Consider the following 17700-nt stretch of genomic DNA (forward strand, 5'->3'; position numbering starts at 1 on the left):
CATCCGCCAAAATACCTCCTCTGTTCGTACCCCTCAAATTAAACACGTCTATATCCCATGCCTCAATTCCCACCCATCTAGTTTCCGGGAAACTTCAATATAGTAATAAAAACAATAAACCAAGCAGCAAAGAAAAGCAATAACTATGATGGCATTGGATTAGTTATTGCTTGTTAAAGTATGTTATATGTTTGTAAATTGAAATCGATTGGAATAATAAGCTAATTAAGATTTATTTAAATAGCACAATTTGCTATACGCTTTCCATTTTTCAATTTTTATTTTAATTTAAAATTGGATGAATCATCAATTTTAATATTTTATATGGGTGTATGTGTTTAACCCAAAAATAGATTTCTCGATCAAAGTCAATATCTAGAAGAAATCAATTAGTGATAACTAAGATTTACTTCATTTTCTCAATAATTTGAAGAATAAATCAAGGAGCGAAAATAATTGACAAAGAAAATATGAAACAGATTAATAATTACTCCCAAAATTACGGTTTAGAACCTTGAGAATAAAGTAAAGAATGATTGCATAAATTTCAATATATATCTGATGCCACTACAAATGAGGTTTCAGTCCTTATATAGGAGCATACAATTATAACGTCTTTCTTACTTAATTCGGGCTCACTAATGGCATTAATTACTTTGATTACCCATTACCATATACAATTGTAACGGAAGTATTTATGGCTAAAGATTTCCTGTAACCGTATCGATTTCCCTTCCTTATTTATGATAGGTTCGTACATCTTCCCTTCTTAACGGACTTTATTCATTCCGCTCCTGTTTCTCCTTTTACAGCTGTCAGATCATGTTCTTTTCTCAGTGTAACCCCGAGGGTGTTCCTCCCGTGCCTTTTTCGCATTCTTTAACTCGTCTAATTAAGAATACCATTTGTTGCTATATTGATGGTCCACATACCATGTCCTGTTACCTTAATAGTCTATGTGTCATTCCTTTTTTTCACTAATACAGATAGTCCCCCACTTTCTAAACATTCTCAATTGAATATTCGGGAAGTGGTAAGTATTTATGGTGGGAATTCTTTGCTGCCGTTTAACGAGTATCATTATGCTCTTTTCAGAATCGATGCAATGTATATCACATCCATTTAATGCCCATACCACGTGGCTTCACTTGATTGGTTTTGCAGTTTCTCAGCACTTTTTTAGGATTTTTTTGCGGCTGCATCAGTCACGAAGTGACGGTTCAATTATGATACTTCATAATGATCAACTTTGATGACGGTTGCATCTCCTTATAAATACTTCATCCCCCTTGATTTCTTAAAACCCTCTTCCTTCTTCTCTGTATCCATCTTCTTAACCTTCCTTCGTAGTCTTATATCTTTCCTCTATATTTTCTTTGTTAAACATGTCTTCTTCAACACCAGACCCTCGTAAAGTTATGATCGTCGATGAGCTTGCTCCTTCTACTGCCCCTACCAGAAGTTGGAGAGGTTGTAGACTCCACAGTCTTGGTTCGTTATCTACTCGCAGTTCTACTTCTCAAAGTGGTTCCATCAAATCATCTTCTTCTAGATCTAGAGCTCTTTTAACCCTTAGATCTTTTTCTAAAAATAGGAATCAGAATGAACCCATACATGAGCCTACAGTTTATGAGATTGTTCCTCAAGAGTTTTCCTTTGTATCAGATCGTGAAGCCATGAAAAATCAAGTTTCTTTTATAGCTTCCCTTAACCCTGCTGAACACTACCCAAGTCTGATCACTCCTAGTCTTCTTTATTTAGTTCGACGATAATGTCATTGGAAACCAGATTTCCTAGTTTTCATTCCTTGTGCCAACCAAAGAATCCCTTCTTACTATACTGGCTTCTCTTTCGTTTATACCTACCCTTTCACTTTAGGGTTAAAACCTCCCATTGACCCAGTGATCATCGAGTTCTGTCGCTATTTTTATAATTGCCTTGGCCAAATTGGTCACATTATGTGATGGGCAGTGGCATGCCTTCGCTATTTGTCGGATTTAGTTTTTGTTCCTTTTACCTTCCGTCACTTACTTCATCTTTATTCTCCTAAGCTGTTTCGTGAAGGTGTCTTTTCTCTCATGGATAGAATTAAAAGGATTTTAGTTAGCTCCGAGAATAACCGTGACCATGGCTGATACGCCTGTTTTGTTGCTGCCCCTACTAGTGGATTAGTGGGTGAAGAAAATATGCCTTTTCTAGAAAAGTGGAACTTTGCACGTAAGTTTTTTTTTTTTTTTTGTTTGTCTTTCTTTGATGTCTTGAGTTCCTTTATATAATCGCATATTCATTTTTTCAGCAACCATGGAAGTCTTCGAAGAAATTCCTGACTTCCGTGCTTGGGTAGAAAAAATGTTGATTGTTCCTCCCATGTACAAAAGATATTGGAAAATTCTTTCACAGAAATTTGGTTTGAAAGTGTAGACTCACGGTACTCTTTATTCTCGTAAATTCATTCCTTCTTTACTTGTTCATGTATAACTTTTTCATCACCCTTTTTTTTATTAGGGTTTGTCATTCGTGGCATCAGTCCCACATTTGTTCCCTCAACTAGGCTTTCTGTAAGCTTGCTCAAGAATGGATTTTGAGTGCTTCTTCCTCTAAGAGAAAAACTATTGAAGCCCATGGGTCTGATGATGAAGAGGATGCCGAAGAAGGTTCCTTGGTGAGAAAACAGTGTGTCAGAAGACGCGTGGTTTCAGATGATGAAACTCATGTCTCTCATGATCCCCCATCAAGTTTGATTCCCTTCACATTCATTGATGAGCCGGAGAGTGCTCCTTTAGAAATTTCTGATGAAGATACTGGTAACTCAGCCACCCCCCCCCCCCCCACACACACACACCAAGTCCCATTGAAAGGTTATTCTCCCATGGATTTGAGGGTGAGAAAGGCCTCGGGCTTATTTCTAAAGAACTGCCACTCGCTTCCCTTCCAGTTTTACCCACTGTTACCCTCCTCCCCCCCCCCCCCGGTGTCTTTACCTAGTGTTGTCCCAATGGTTGCTCCCACGGCTACTCCTCATGTAGAAGCTGATACTTCTAGCAGCAGGTGAGATATGAAAAACGTTATTATTGAAGTCCTCGAGGGTGGGAATTTGTTGAGAAAATCTGGACAAGCTGATGTATGGCTAAAATCGTTGTTAGGACCGTGGAAAAGAAGAAGTCGGAGGGTCACAGTTCCTTGACATTAATGAAAAACATCTTTCATTCTTCTCTTAAGGTATATCTTTACTTATATTTGCTTGCTTCCTTCCTTCCTTCCTTTTCCTCATTCGTAACTCTTCTTCTTTTGCCTTTTTTGTAGATTAAATTGATATACACTGAGCTTATGAAAAGGATCTCTTGGACTGACCAGCAATTAAATGAGTTGTGCACCGAGGCAGATAACTAGAGAGAATAATTTGAAGGTCTTCAGTTGGAGAAGGACATTATTGCAGAGGAAAAAAGAGCTTTGGAATAATAACTGTGGATGGTCTCCGCTAAGTTAGCGGTTCTAAAAGCTTCTCCCAGTCAAATTAAGAAAGACAAGGATAGACTGGAATCTTATTTTGCTGAACAATATTCCAAGGCTACTGAAAAGATAAGGAGTTTGAAAGACCTCCTTAATCAAAAAGAGGTTTACGCGGGTAATCTGGTTCAGATGCTTGACCAAGCTCAAGAAGACCTCTGTGCCTCTACAAGTAAAGTTCAGTTCCTTGAAAGTTCTCTTGCTTCTTTGAAGACTGCTTATGAAGCCACGGATGCAGAAAAAGAAGAATTGAAAGCTGAGGTCGAGCAATGGGAGAAGGATTATGAAGCCCTTGAAGATAAGTTATCACTGGATGTTAGCTGGGTTTTTTGAACACTCGCCTCGAGACTTTAACTGAAGCCAGCCAGGAAGGTTTTTACCTTAACGTTGAGATTGCTAAGGCCAGAGAAACAATTGAATAGACTCAGCAGCGTCAAAGCTTTTCCACACCTGAAGACGAAGGTTCTAAGGGTGATGGAGATGGACTTGCTCCTGGTAAAGCTGATGTTTAACCCTCTTCTCCCCAAGTCGATCCTTCTTCTCCCGTTGATGATGCTCCTTAGCTTTTCCCTTTTCCAGACTTTTTTGTTGAAAGTGTTTGTTTGTTGGTTTTTGTTTGGAATTCCTTTGTGTTTTTGGGACAACTTTTGGAAGGTTTTACTGCCCCTGTCTTTTTTTCCTTTGGGGGAGGGGGGGGTAATGATATAAATATCTTTATTGCTCTTGCCGTATATGCTCTTTAATATTTGAGCTTTATTCTTGTGCTTAAAAAGCTTTAATAGACCATGAGTTCAATATGCACGGATTTTCATAAAAGAGGGCCCATTTATGTTAACGGCACTGATGAAGATGGCGTCTCATCTTCATATTATTGCAAAGATATGAAACATGAAGTAGATATGAAATAAAAAGTAATTTGAGGAAGTTTTATTTTTTGAACTCTCAAATAAGTAAGTTTGTACATCGTATTCATAACTTGTTCGTACAACATTTTCATAACTGCTTTCGTTGTAGAAGATTTACAAATTCAAGTATTTCTTTCTGCGACTAAACTTATGGCCTTAACCTAAAAGCTCGTGGGAATATCTTGCATCCTTTTTGCGAGCTTGAACACCTTGAAATATTTTTGTGGTAAAGTCTTCAAGGTTTTGATTCAGGTTGAACTATGCCCTTGGTATACATCTTCATTCCTTGTGTAACCTTCCATATGCATAGTCCCCCAATGTTGGAGCATTGAAGTATGAAATCTCGAATACTGGATCAACTCTTTTCTTTTGGTCCTTTTCCTGAAAGGAAAATACAAACGGGACTCAGAGATAATTGTTTAGATGGTGACTACATAACCCCTTTTCCCATCAGAAAAGTTGTAACCTAGACCGAGAATAATTCAGTATTCCGCGTGTCTTTCGGATCTAGTATCATCATTTGGTACAGGCTAGCTTTTTACCTATCATCTAAAATGGTTAGTAAAATTCAAAAGAATAAAATAAAATTGAACTTGCGTGATACCTAACTGTGGCTATTATCCTCATTTAGAAGTAGTACTTCTTCAAATGGACAACATTCTAATTTGATGGTAACACCTTGCCGTCCATGGTTTCCAACTCATACGCTCCTTTTCCAGCAATGCCTCTAACCCTATACGGGCCTTCCCAATTTGGACTCAACTTTCCTGTGTTTGCCATTTTTGTTGACCGGAACACCTTTTTGAGGATGAAGTCCCTAATCTTGAAGTACCTCAAATTGGATTTCCTATTATAAAATCGTTCAATCATCTAATTTTGAGCCATCATTCGCATCAATGATGCTTTTCTCCTTTCTTCTGTCAAATCCAAATTTACCCGTAACTCCTTCCATATTTGTTGCTTCACTGGTATGCGTGTATCTCATGCTTGGTTCACCTATTTCCACCAGAATCAAAGCTTTTGTTCCGTACATAACTAAAAATGGAGTCTCGCCTGTACTAGTTTTTGTCGTTGTTCGGTAAGCCCATAACACCCCTGGGAGTACTTCTGGCCATTTGCCTTTTGATTCTTCCAATCGCTTTTTTAAATTATTGATGATAACCTTATTTGTCGATTCATCTTGCCCATTGGTCACTTGATGATAAGGTGCAAAAGTAATTCTTTTAATCTGCCAACTTTGAAAGAATTCAGTTACTTTTGTGCCTATGAATTGTGGGCCATTGTCACAGACGATCTCTTTTGGAACTTCAAATCGACATATAATATTTCTCCAAATGAAATCCTTGACTTCCTTTTCTCGTACCTGTTTAAAGGCACCTGCTTCTACCCATTTTGAAAAATAATCCGTTAAAATCAACAAAAATCATACCTTTCCTTTGGCTTGAGGCAAAGGCCCTACGATGTCCATGCCCCATTTCATGAAGGGTCACGGTGATATAACTGAATGTAATAGTTCTGCTGGTCGATGCATGTTATTAGCATATCATTGACATTTATCACACCTTGCTACAAAGTTTTCTGCTTCTTCTTCCATTTTTGGCCAATAATATCCTGCCCTTATTAATGGCTTCACCAAAGATCTTCCCCTGGCATGATTGCCACAATGCCCCTCATGAATTTCTCTCATTACATACTCCGTTTTCGATGGTCCGAGGCACTGTGATAAAGGTCCACCAAACATTTTACGATATAAATTTTCGCAAATTAAGCAGTACTAGGCAGCTTTCAATCGTAACAATTGAGATTTATTCTTATCCTCGGGCAAGATACCATACTGCAAAAAGTTCACAAATTCGTTTCTCCAATCCCAAATTAAATTATTGAAATTTACCTCACTCTTAGTTTGATCGAGTGCTGAATGAAACAAATGTACTACAATGGCATTTTCTATATTTGTCACATCTGCAACAGACGCGAGATTTGCCAACGCTTCTACTTCTGCATTTTCCTCCCTAGGTATTTGCACGACTTTCCATGTCTGAAATTTTCTAAGCAATTCTCGTACCTTTTCGTGGTATTGCTGTATTCGTGTCTATCTTGCCACGTAATTCCCCTGCATTTGATTAACCACCAGCTGCGAGTCACTTTTGACCACAATTTGCTCGATACCAAGTTCTCATGCCAGTTCCAAGCCTGTAATCACAGCTTCATACTCTGCCTCATTGTTAGTGATTGGATAACATTTTATTGCTTGTCTTATGACTTCACCTGAGGGTGGAATTAAAACAATACCTAAACTTGCTCCTTTAATATTTGAGGAACCATCAATAAATAGTGTCCAAGTCCCCGGATTAGCTCCGGTAAACACTTGTAGTTCTTTTTCTACTTCAGGAACTAAGTTCGTGCTAAAATCTGCTACAAAATCTGCTAATACCTGCGATTTTATTACAGTTCTAGTCTAATATATGATATCATACTCACTAAGTTCTATTGCCCATTTAGCTAATCTAGAGGAAATGAATCTTTAGGACAAGCCTTATTTAAATCAGTATAGTCTACGCAAACTCGCCATTTTCCATTCTTTTTTGGAACCACAACGGTATTAGCTAACCAGTCAGGGTACTTTACCTCTCGTATTGAACCAATTTTCAAAAGCTTTTGTACCTCATCCTGGATTACTTGATTTTTGAAGGACCATTGCTTCCTTTTCTTTTGCTTGACAGGTGGGTGTAATGGATCCTCATTCAACTTATGAGTCATCACCTCCGGTAGTATACCTGTCATATCTGAATACGATCAAGCAAAGCAATCAGCGTTAGTACGTTAAAATTTAATTAACTTATCTTTCATCTCTGGGCTCAAATTTGCTCCGATATAAACTTTTCTGTCTGGCCAGTGAACAAATAATATTACAGCTTCGAGCTCATCGGCGGTTGTTTTAATGTTCTTATTTTCCTCTGGCTCTTGTATCATATCGGGAGTTGACATCAGTCTACCCTTACGTGTTTTCTGTTGAGGTTTGAACAATAGTGTCCACAACTGAATTCTGTAATTGCTATTTTGCATCTACATCATTAGCTATTGTGCTTGCAGTCACCACCGAGTTGATACTTTGTGAAGCTTGTTGATCTCCACAGATTCAACGGATTCCCCACTATGAAGGAAATTTGATAACTTTATACAATGTGGATGGGACAGCGTCCATATCATGAATCCATGGTCTTTTCAGAATTATATTGCAGTTCATGTCCGCGTCTATCACCTGGAACTTTGTATCCTTGATGACTCTTCTGCAAATGTGGTAAGTACAATTTCCCCTTTCGTAACAACGCTTGAATTATCAAAACCCAGACAAAGACCGTGATTTTGGTATGACCTTATCATTAGCTTGTATTTCATTTACCACCCTTAGTAAAATTATATTTACTGAGCTACATGGATCAATCAAAACTCATTTTACATTAGTATCATGTACAAGTAAAGATATTATCAATGCATCATTGTGAGGAATCATCAATCCATCCGTGTCTTCATCATTGAATGTTATACTGTCGCCATCCAAGACTTGGCGGACTCGCTTTCCGTGAGTGATAATGACGTTTGATGTCTTTTTCGCGGTTGTATATGTTACTCCATTGACCCCATCTCCTCGAGTTATGACGTTGATTGTTCTCTTTGGTGATAAAGGTTTTGGGGGTTCTTGTTTGTTCTTCATGTACAATTGTCTCCCTTTCTCACTGAACAGATCACAGTAAGATAGCCTTGCTTCAATAAATATTCGACCCCTCCTTGCAAGAGCCTGCAATATGTTGTTCTATGGCCATGATTATTATGAAACTTGCACCAGAAATCTGGGTTTCTTTTGTTCGGATCTGATCTCATTTCTTTTTTCCATCACACCTTATCTCCCATACCTCTTAAAACAGCCACTAATTCAGAGGTGCTAATGTTAAAGCTATAATCCCATTTACTTGCTTGTGTACTGGGATCATTACTTCGCGCATCCCGCTCCTTTTTGAACTTGAATGAAGAACTCGCGTCTTTTTGTCTTAATCTTGAATCAAATCATGCATTCTCCTGTTTAGATCGAGAGTCTCATCCTACGGGTCCTATGTACGGCTCGAACCTATTTTTATCGGACCTCCTTTCTAATTCTGAGCATCTCGAACCTGGTTTTTCTTCGGCCCTCGGTTGTGCGACCATATCTTCTTCTATTTGTAGCTTCGTATTGTATCTATTATACACATCATTCCAAGTTATTGCTGGAAATTCTTGCAAACTTTCTTTCAACCTTCTCGTGGCTTCTGAACTTTTCTCGTTCGAATTGGTCGTGAATGCCATAGCGGCAACAACATCCTCTCTCGCTGGAATCTATTTACGAATTTCTTGAGCAATTCTATACTCCCTTGTTTAACCTTGAAGATGTCTTCCATCTTTTTTTCAAATTTTTGAGCCCCCGAATGTGCTTTTATAAATGAATCTGCAAGCTCAGCAAAAGAATCAATGGAATTTTCATGTAAAAGAGAATACCATGTTAACGCTCCTTTTGTGAGTGTTTTGCCAAACTTTTTAACCAAAACTAATTCGATTTCCTGTTTGGTTAAATCATTGCCTTTCACGCCGGTAGTGAACGCGATTACGTGATCTCGAGGGTCAGTTGTTCCATCATATATGGGAATATCAGGTATTTTAAACTTTTTGGAAATTAGTAAAGGTGCTGCGCTTGGCTTCCAGGATTGCTGGAATACTTGTCAATATCCACACCTTTGATCACGGGAGGCACGCCAGGTATTTTCTCTATACGATTATTTTGCTCCCTCAACTGTTTCTGCAAAGTTAGCACTAAACATTATAAATTAGAATTATTTGGTGTACCTGACCCTTCATCACGAGATTCATTGGGAATTTCTCCAATTCCAGAATTATCAAGCCCTGAACGCGGGTTCTCCAAAGTTGTTGTATTAACTAGTGGAGGAGTTTGTGTTACATTGGGTAATTCTCTGACAAAAGCCTGCAGTGCACTGTTCACGTGTTCTGCAATCAATTGCTTTAGAGCATCCTACTCTACGGTTTGGTCGTCTCCCTGCTGATCATCAGCGCACGAAGCAGACCTTTCAGGTGAACTTCCACGGGATTGCTGAGGGGATCCCGTAGGTGTGTGGTGTGGTGGAGTTCCACCTTGTTGGTTCAGCTGGTTGTTCTCGTTAACGGTTGACATACTTGGTCGTTAAAAATGAAGTTTGAAAAGTGAACAGATTATCAAAGTCCAGGGAACTGAACCAATTTGTTTAACCCAAAAATAGATTTCTCGATCAAAGTCAATATCTAGAAGAAATCGGGTTACTGATAACTAAAATTTATTTCACTTTTCCAATAATTTGAAGAATAAATCAAGCAATAGAAATTATTGACAAAGAAAATATAAAACAGATTGATAATCACTCCCAAAATTACGGTTTAGAACCTTGAGAATAAAGTAAAGAATGATTGCATAAATTTCAATAATTATCTGATTCCATTACAAATGAGGTTTCAGTCCTTATATAGGAGCATACAATTACAACAGTTTCCTTACTTAATTCGGACTCACTAATGCCATTAATTTTCTTGATTACCCATTACCATATACTATTGTAACAGAAGTATTTATGGTTAAAGATTTCCTGTGACCATATCGATTTCCCTTCCTTATTTATGACATGGTCGTGCATCTTCCCTTCTTAACGACCTTTATTCATTCCTCTCTTGTTTCTCCTTTTATAGCTGTCAGGTCCGGTTCTTTTCGCAGTGTAACCCAGAGGGTGTTCTCCCGTGCCTTTTTCACATTCTTTAATTCGTCTAATTAAGAACGCCACTTGTCGATATATTGATGGTCCACGTACCATGTCCTGTCATCTTAATAATAATCCTCAAGTTATGCTTTTTTTCCACTAATACCATATGACTTTTGCATTTAATTCCACAGGATTAAAGGGAATATGAATTTAAGCCAAATGTACTCAGGATATGTTGAGTATCATTGCCTAGTTGAGGAGTCATGTCATGAAGTGCAAGTACAAACAAAAGGTACAGAGGCTGAGCTATTGAGAGTGAGAGGAAAGAAAAGGAAAGTCGCTTTCTTCAATTATTGATATTTTGAAAGGAAAAAAATACACAACTAATGTAAAAAAAAAATTAATTGTTCGGTTAAATTCGAACTTGCAATGTTACGGTTCAATGAGTTAATTTCTCTTTAGCAATTAAACTATTCTTTGCATAATGATATTTTGGAAAATAGATGAACAAAAAAATCTAGCCCCCCCCCCCAAAAAAAAAAAAAACCGATATGCATTAATCAAACACTATTCAATCGTAAAAAGTAGTAGGAAGTTTCATTGACAACTTCTACCTAAACTGATATGTATTTGTGTTGGCAAAAAGAAGTAGATACCCAATGGAAAAGTTTAAGTACGTACAAGTTGATCCAAATACACAGTTATATATTATCATAAGAGAAGGAGAAAAATTAATGTGGCTAACCGTTCAAAGAACTCTAACTAATAAATCTAACAATAGTCTAGAATTTTCACTTTATCTTGTACTACTTAAGTATGTTAGATTAAATCTCACCAATAACTTTCCCAGAATTGGTTATACTAATGATTGCTAGAATCATTACCAAAAAGCGGGTATATTTGTAAAAAGGTTATTAACAAATGAGATTATAGATTCGGGTAGGGATCAGCTGGATAATTATGAATTTTTAAGATTTACGAGGAGAGTTACTGTCAGTGAAAATGGTTCAATTTTTATTTTGTATTTATTTTCTTAAGAGAGTTAAGCATCTACTGAAAATAAAAACAAGATAAATAAGTATTATCTTCTCCTCAATACAACAATTTCTTTAATCTTGTGTTATACAAGATTCCGTTTCATTTTTCAACTATTCTTGATTATGGCACACAGTCAAACACTCAAACTAAGATATTTAATTTGGAAAACATGAGTAATAATTTAAGGAGAACAAAGTGGATAGAGTGTAACACACCATATTTTTAACTTTTAACAAACTTTCCACTTTTCTTAGTTTTGCTAACCTCATCCATGTGCAAAATACAACATTGATAGTTTCACTTCTCTAATTGTCCCAGCTTTAGTTAACTGGAGAATAACTACAAGAAACCAATGGCAGATGGCCTAACACGGTTTTATGCTAATGACTTGTCTTAACAAAAGTGTTAAGCTGAGAGCTGCTTTAAACCGTCTTCATATGCCTAACAAATTGTCTTTATGACCATTATCTGATTTTGGTTAAAGACATTAATCATCACTTATAAAGGCTAATATCTTTGCATCAAATATTGGAGTTCAGTTTCTCATGCGGACAAAGAAAAAAAAACTTTAATTTCCCTTATCTTTTATTTCTTTACCACCAACCAATCAATAACTATAAAACCAGAAGAATGTTACACACTACTAAGGGGTACAGAGAGTGAGATAGTTGAGATTCTTTCATACTTAATTAAAATTTTCAATTTCGAACTTTGGGAATGAAAATTCTCTTAGAGTGAGCGTTTCAAATTCTTTAGTTAGTCTATCCGATATTATGGTGAATTAGTGCTAGAATAACCACATCAATCTAGTGTAATGAGATTAGGCACATTCGATAGAAAGAATGTCAATCTAATGTGCTTCACTACGTACACCAAATTTAATATGGTATTCTAGTTTATCATTCCCTACGTTAGAAACCACATTCTAACAAATATGCAACGTGACTAATTACTTGAAATAGTTGGACAAAGGGTGTCATTGAAATCCTAGGTTTGGTTCAAGTATGTCATATATGTTGTCCTTCCCAAAACAAAGATTGTAAAATTCTAGTACTGTAATAACTTTGCCGAGGCTTATGTCCTCTGCATTTTTAACTTGTTAAGGAAAGTTCATTTTTCCCACGAGTTTTTTATGCCAACTAGTGCGAAAACGATTTATGCTTTCACCTAAATGAGCTCTTTTTCACACGGTTGGGCGGAAATTTAGAATGAGTTAAAGTTATATACACTAACAAAGTGATTTGTTTTTACACAATCAGATTATTTGTAACACAACTACAAGTTTAAAAAAAAAAAAAGGCAACTTGGTCTACAAAGTATTCCGCGTTCACGCAGAGTTCGGAGAAGAGCCGCACCTCAAGAGGTGTGATATAGGCAGTCTACCCTGATACAAGTATCAGTGGTTGATTTTTTACACGATTACGTCATTTGTAACATAATTACAAGTAAAACCTATAATAAGCGTTAAATTGACAATTTTGTAAAAATATTAGCTAACCTGCTATAATAAATTAACTATGTCGATTGTCTATAAAATTCTTTTACCAACCATTAGATCCTTTATAAATAATTAAGAGTTCTCTAACCATTCTATTAGTGGCCTTTCTTCAAGAAAATAAGTAAGGTTACTACTATTTAATTAGAAGAATCGTTTCCTTTTCTGTAGCTGAAAGTTAGGCAAGGTTGGTGATTCATTCTGTTTCCATTAGTCATATGTTGGCAATTACTGAATTGTGTATATTTCTCAATCTCCTCTTTATTCTTTAATATTTCAGTAGTTTACTTCCACTTTTTGATTATCCCTCAAATCTGGTATGAAGCCTGAATTGATGGAAGGGAACCAGCTAATTAATTGAATTATTACATGTAAAATTGTCGTGTGTAACTCTAGTACCCTACACTATTTAAGATGAATATGGCTTTATCTCTTTTCCCTATTTACGAGCTCTACGTCTTCCCCTAAATTTTGTAAATTAAGTTCTTTCAAAGATAATACTAGAGGAAATTGTAGTAAGTTTTTAATTTAGACATATATTACTACGTTCGATTGTAATTAACTAATTAGTGTGGTGGCAATTGATGCTCGTGGTGTACGTGGTGCTTCACGTTTGGCTTTCCAATTTAATCAAATCAATATTGTTCAAGCTATGGCCGTTAAAGAAGTGTTGCAAATTGTGACTCGCAAAGAATGAAGAAATGGAGTTGGTAAATGGTACTTATAGTTGGATTATGCGAAACATTTATGAAGATTGATCACCTAAGGGATAACCTGGATGTAATTTGTTTTTCTTTTATTAGAAAGAATAGAAATAGGTATAATTTTTGAAGATTTTAGTACATGATGTTTTAACCCCTTTTGATATTGAAATTCAGTCTTCAACAAGATTTTTGAATTATTCAAACACAAGATTATGGAATCATACAAACACAGAAAGAGAAACAAACAAGAAAAAAAATAGGACAGGCTGTGAATTGTAATGAAGCTAATATATTAGAGGGACAAAGCTAATAATATTGAACCCCAGTGCACTGCTGTTGGACTTCTTGTTGTACATTTCATCAGTGACTGAGCCAGAATTTTGGTTAAGGGATATCAAAATATATAAAAGTAAATATATTAGGAAATTAAGGGAAGTCAATACATAATATATATACATATAATTTATTTTTTTTACCTACCTACACAGTGTATAATTTTCGCGAAGGGGTGTCAGATTGACACCCCCTCCTATAAGGTGGCTCCGCCACTGGATCTCATCCTCATGAATGATTTATTTTTATTTTTCAGAAACTGATAGTTCATGCTCATTGCCCCATCAATTGGGTCCTTGCAAACTAATTATTAGAAAGACTTTAATGCAAATTCATTTGGGATTTCTTGGCCACATTCTTTGTTTTTATCTCTGGAAAATTTATATGTGATATGAACACAACCAATGATGGGGTCATCTGTGTACAGTCTTATAATGCGATTTCATTTGAGTTCGAATTTAGTGTTCTTTTAGTTAGCTTCCTCTTCCCCTATCCATTAGGTTAAGTACACAAATAGCCATTTTTAGGGTTGCTATATAGGGATTAGCCAGTACTTATTTTTTCTTGAAAATTTAAACTAAAGATCTTAACTTCAGAACTTTGTGTCTGAAAAAACTAAAATTCAGGACACACTGGCTAATTCCTAAATAGCAGCACTCTATAATTGCTACCCGGTCTCATTTCAACAAAGGAATCTCATAATGATAGGGATTTGGAAAATTCCTATTCAATGAGATAATTTAATCTAAATAGCCGTTCATCCAACCGTTTAAACTAAAAAATATCTGGCGAATGTATAATATATCGATAATTCATATATAATTTGTGTATAATCATGTAAAATCTATATATATCAGCTAGAAAAAGTTAACAAGGAATCCAATCGGCTATTTGTGTAAAGATCTGGCATATAATGGATTATTTGTTTAAAGTGATAAGAGCTCGCCTGCAGAGCCCAATCAAATATCTTGTTTAATTCTCCAGACCCTAGACTTTGTAGAGAAAATAGGATTTTGGGTCTACTAACTTTTGGCCCAACTACATACGACAGTAATGATATGTTCCTCTATACGTTAATGTTCCGAAGTTACTACTATTATTATAACCAAACCACCGTTTGGTTTGAATACGGCTTATGCCGGGATAAGTTATGCTGGAATTAGTTATGCTGAGATTATTTTTTATCCACTGTTTGTTATATTGTATTAAAAATGATAATTGCATAATTTCTAAGAAGAAGGTATAAGTCAGAGGTGGATCCAGGATATAAAGTCTATGGGTTTAACTATAAAGTTTTTAGCATTGAACCCATTATATTTTTAAAGTTATGGGTTCATATTTATTATTTTTATAATTTTAAGAAATTTTTACACATACAATTTTACTCCTCGTCAAAAGTTATGGGTTCAATTGAACCCTTTGCTAACCCTCTGCATTCGCCCCTGGTATAAGTTATCCCGGCACTAATTACCCCACCCTCTACAAGGTATAAGTTATCTCGGTACTAATTTTAATCTCGGGATAATTTATATCTGATTTACTAACCAAACAAAGTATTAAGGTGGTATTAAATTTTTATACCAGCACTATATCTTCTTATACCTCATACCAAACGACCCCGAAAACTATAGTTTATAAGTAGAATTTGTGAGGATTTTTCACAAAATAGATTAGGTACAAAATCTCACGGCCCCTTCTTCCTGTTCCTTCCCCTATCCCTTTATGTAATAGAAACATTTTAAAAAAAGAAGAAGAAGGTTTTTACAGCAAATAAAACTGAACCACGAAAAAAACCTTTCAATTAGATAGAGTGAAACATTGATTAAGGTTTAACTGAGTTCACAACTTCACATAAATAATTTAAATGAGTTGTTTCACATTCAACGTGGTTCTAACTTTATAAAATAAAGGTAAAATTTGCTTATATATTATATTTTTCATACCCTACTTGTGAAATTATACTGAATTTGTTATTGTTGTTTCATATTCAAAGTGAAACGTTTACCACCAATTCGTAATTTTATATTAGATGTTAAGAGAATATTCATGAGAAAATGTTCGATTAACAGAGATTGATTTTCCTTTATTAATATTATAATATTATGGTTTTCTTTTACTACTATAACTTCGCGAAACGTGGACGCTTACACTAGTTTGGTTAAAATAAATGTTTTTCACAAATAGTACGAGTAAAAGACTTGTCATTGGAATCCATGTGAAAGGACACAACCCCTCCAATGTCTCAATCAAATTAAATTTTTTGCGACATTGTTTGCTGTTGGAGTACTTATTTTACATCTCTTGCCTGTGTTTCGCTCAGTAGCATTTTTTGCCCTTTTACAATACTGTTTATGATATTAGTACAACTTTGTCTATGAAGAGAAAAAGAGTAGGACAGGGGTTTCTCACCTCTTTGTGATTTGTATTGACTGTTACTATCTCCGTTATCGTTTATGTGAACTTATTTTCTTTTAGCTTCGTTTAAAAAAGAATGACCCCTTTTTAAATTTGGAAATAATTTTGCTTAAAGTTACAATTCTACCTTTAATTAGAAGCTTTTATAACCACACAAATACTCTGGATCCCTTTTTGAATTACTTAGGACCACAAATTCTAAAAGTCTTCATTTTTTCTTAAAATTCGTATCAAGTCTGTCACACCCCATTTCTACCCCCAAAACGATAAATGTATTATTATTGATTGTGGATGGTGGGTTAAAGAATTTTTCCAATTAAAGTGACAAACTTGAGTAGGGACTATTTTATTTACAGAGTCGCCACTTGGAATTGAGTTTTTGGGTGTTCCAAGTCACCTTTTATTTGAATCCTTAGTCAAAGAAATGTTTGACTCTATTATTATTGGTCTGTAAAAACAAAGTCCGGTTAAGGAATTCTGTTGACCGGAGAGAAGGTGTAAGGCATTCCCCGAGTCCCGTGGTTCTAGCACGGTCGTTTTATTGACTACATTTGGCTTGAATTAATTTTGGATAAACTGTGATTTATTGGTTTTCGTATTTTATCTATCCGCTTTTAATTATTAAAATTATTAAAAAAAAATTTGAATAACATTAAATTGTCCTAACCACACCACGCAGGCAAACGTGCGACCGAATTTACTTTTGAAATTACTAAATTCGAATAAATTGATTTTGAAATTTGTTAAATGTCAACTATCGCGCTACGCAAACGAATTCGCGATTTATATCAAGGGATTAACTAATTTAGTAATTAATTAAAGCTAATGGATATGATATGAGATTGTTTGAATCAATTGAATATTAAATATCACGCTACGCAAGCGAGTCCGTGAAGTTAAAGCGCGGCTACTAATTGTCTAGCATTTAAATTAATTACTAAAAAGAATGAGTTAATTAATTAGTAACAAAAATCTTATTTTTATTGGAATTAATTGCTGTACACATGAAACTTTAAAGCTTGGTCCAACTTGAGGCTAAAATTATTTCATGACTGTTTTACAATTGAACCCATTTGAATCACATACAACAGATTATTCTCAAAAACTTAAAACTAATATTTTAACAATCTACTTTGAGATGAAACGACATAATACATTATACTCCACAATTTCCAACACACTGCCTTCAAAAACGGAAAAAGTTAAAGCTCATAATTACTACGCTCATTCAAGTGCACAAAGAGCCGGACTCTTTCAGAAATAGATATGTCCAAATAGCGGTTGAATTTGAAAGCATACTACTCTTAAAATCGACTCACAACATAGACTATTATTTAAACATGGTATAATCTCTAATAATGAAATAATTATGTGAGCAGATATCAATGGACATTCTATCCCCTTTTTTAACACATAATCAATATCACAAAACAATAAGGAATCCAAACAATTTAAACAACCAGAACATGCCGATTCTAAGTGAACAAACACAAATATGGAACACAATACCCAATTTCTCAGATTATATT

At 35.4% G+C, this 17700-nt stretch overlaps 1 protein-coding gene across 1 annotated transcript; it reads right to left on the bottom strand.

Moving 5' to 3' along the window:
• Nucleotides 1-5274: 5274 nt before the first annotated feature.
• Nucleotides 5275-6153, bottom strand: LOC138909601 (uncharacterized). The gene is made up of 2 exons (XM_070200807.1): nucleotides 5975-6153; nucleotides 5275-5647 (listed from the first exon to the last, which is right to left on the bottom strand). The coding sequence occupies exons 1-2, from the start codon at nucleotides 6151-6153 to the stop codon at nucleotides 5275-5277; spliced, it is 552 nt and encodes a 183-aa protein (XP_070056908.1).
• Between the last annotated feature and the right edge of the window lie 11547 nt (nucleotides 6154-17700).

The sequence above is a fragment of the Nicotiana tomentosiformis genome, chromosome 4, assembly GCF_000390325.3.
Source record: "Nicotiana tomentosiformis chromosome 4, ASM39032v3, whole genome shotgun sequence".
NCBI lineage: Eukaryota > Viridiplantae > Streptophyta > Magnoliopsida > Solanales > Solanaceae > Nicotiana > Nicotiana tomentosiformis.

Excerpts from the sequence above, each read along its gene's own strand:
- LOC138909601 (XM_070200807.1), bottom strand. The coding sequence starts at position 6,153 with ATGTTTGGTGGACCTTTATCACAGTGCCTCGGACCATCGAAAACGGAG. Across the intron at positions 5,648-5,974 it reads GCAGAAAACTTTGTAGCAAG|TTGGCAGATTAAAAGAATTA; the intron begins GTGTGATAAATG and ends ATTCTTTCAAAG.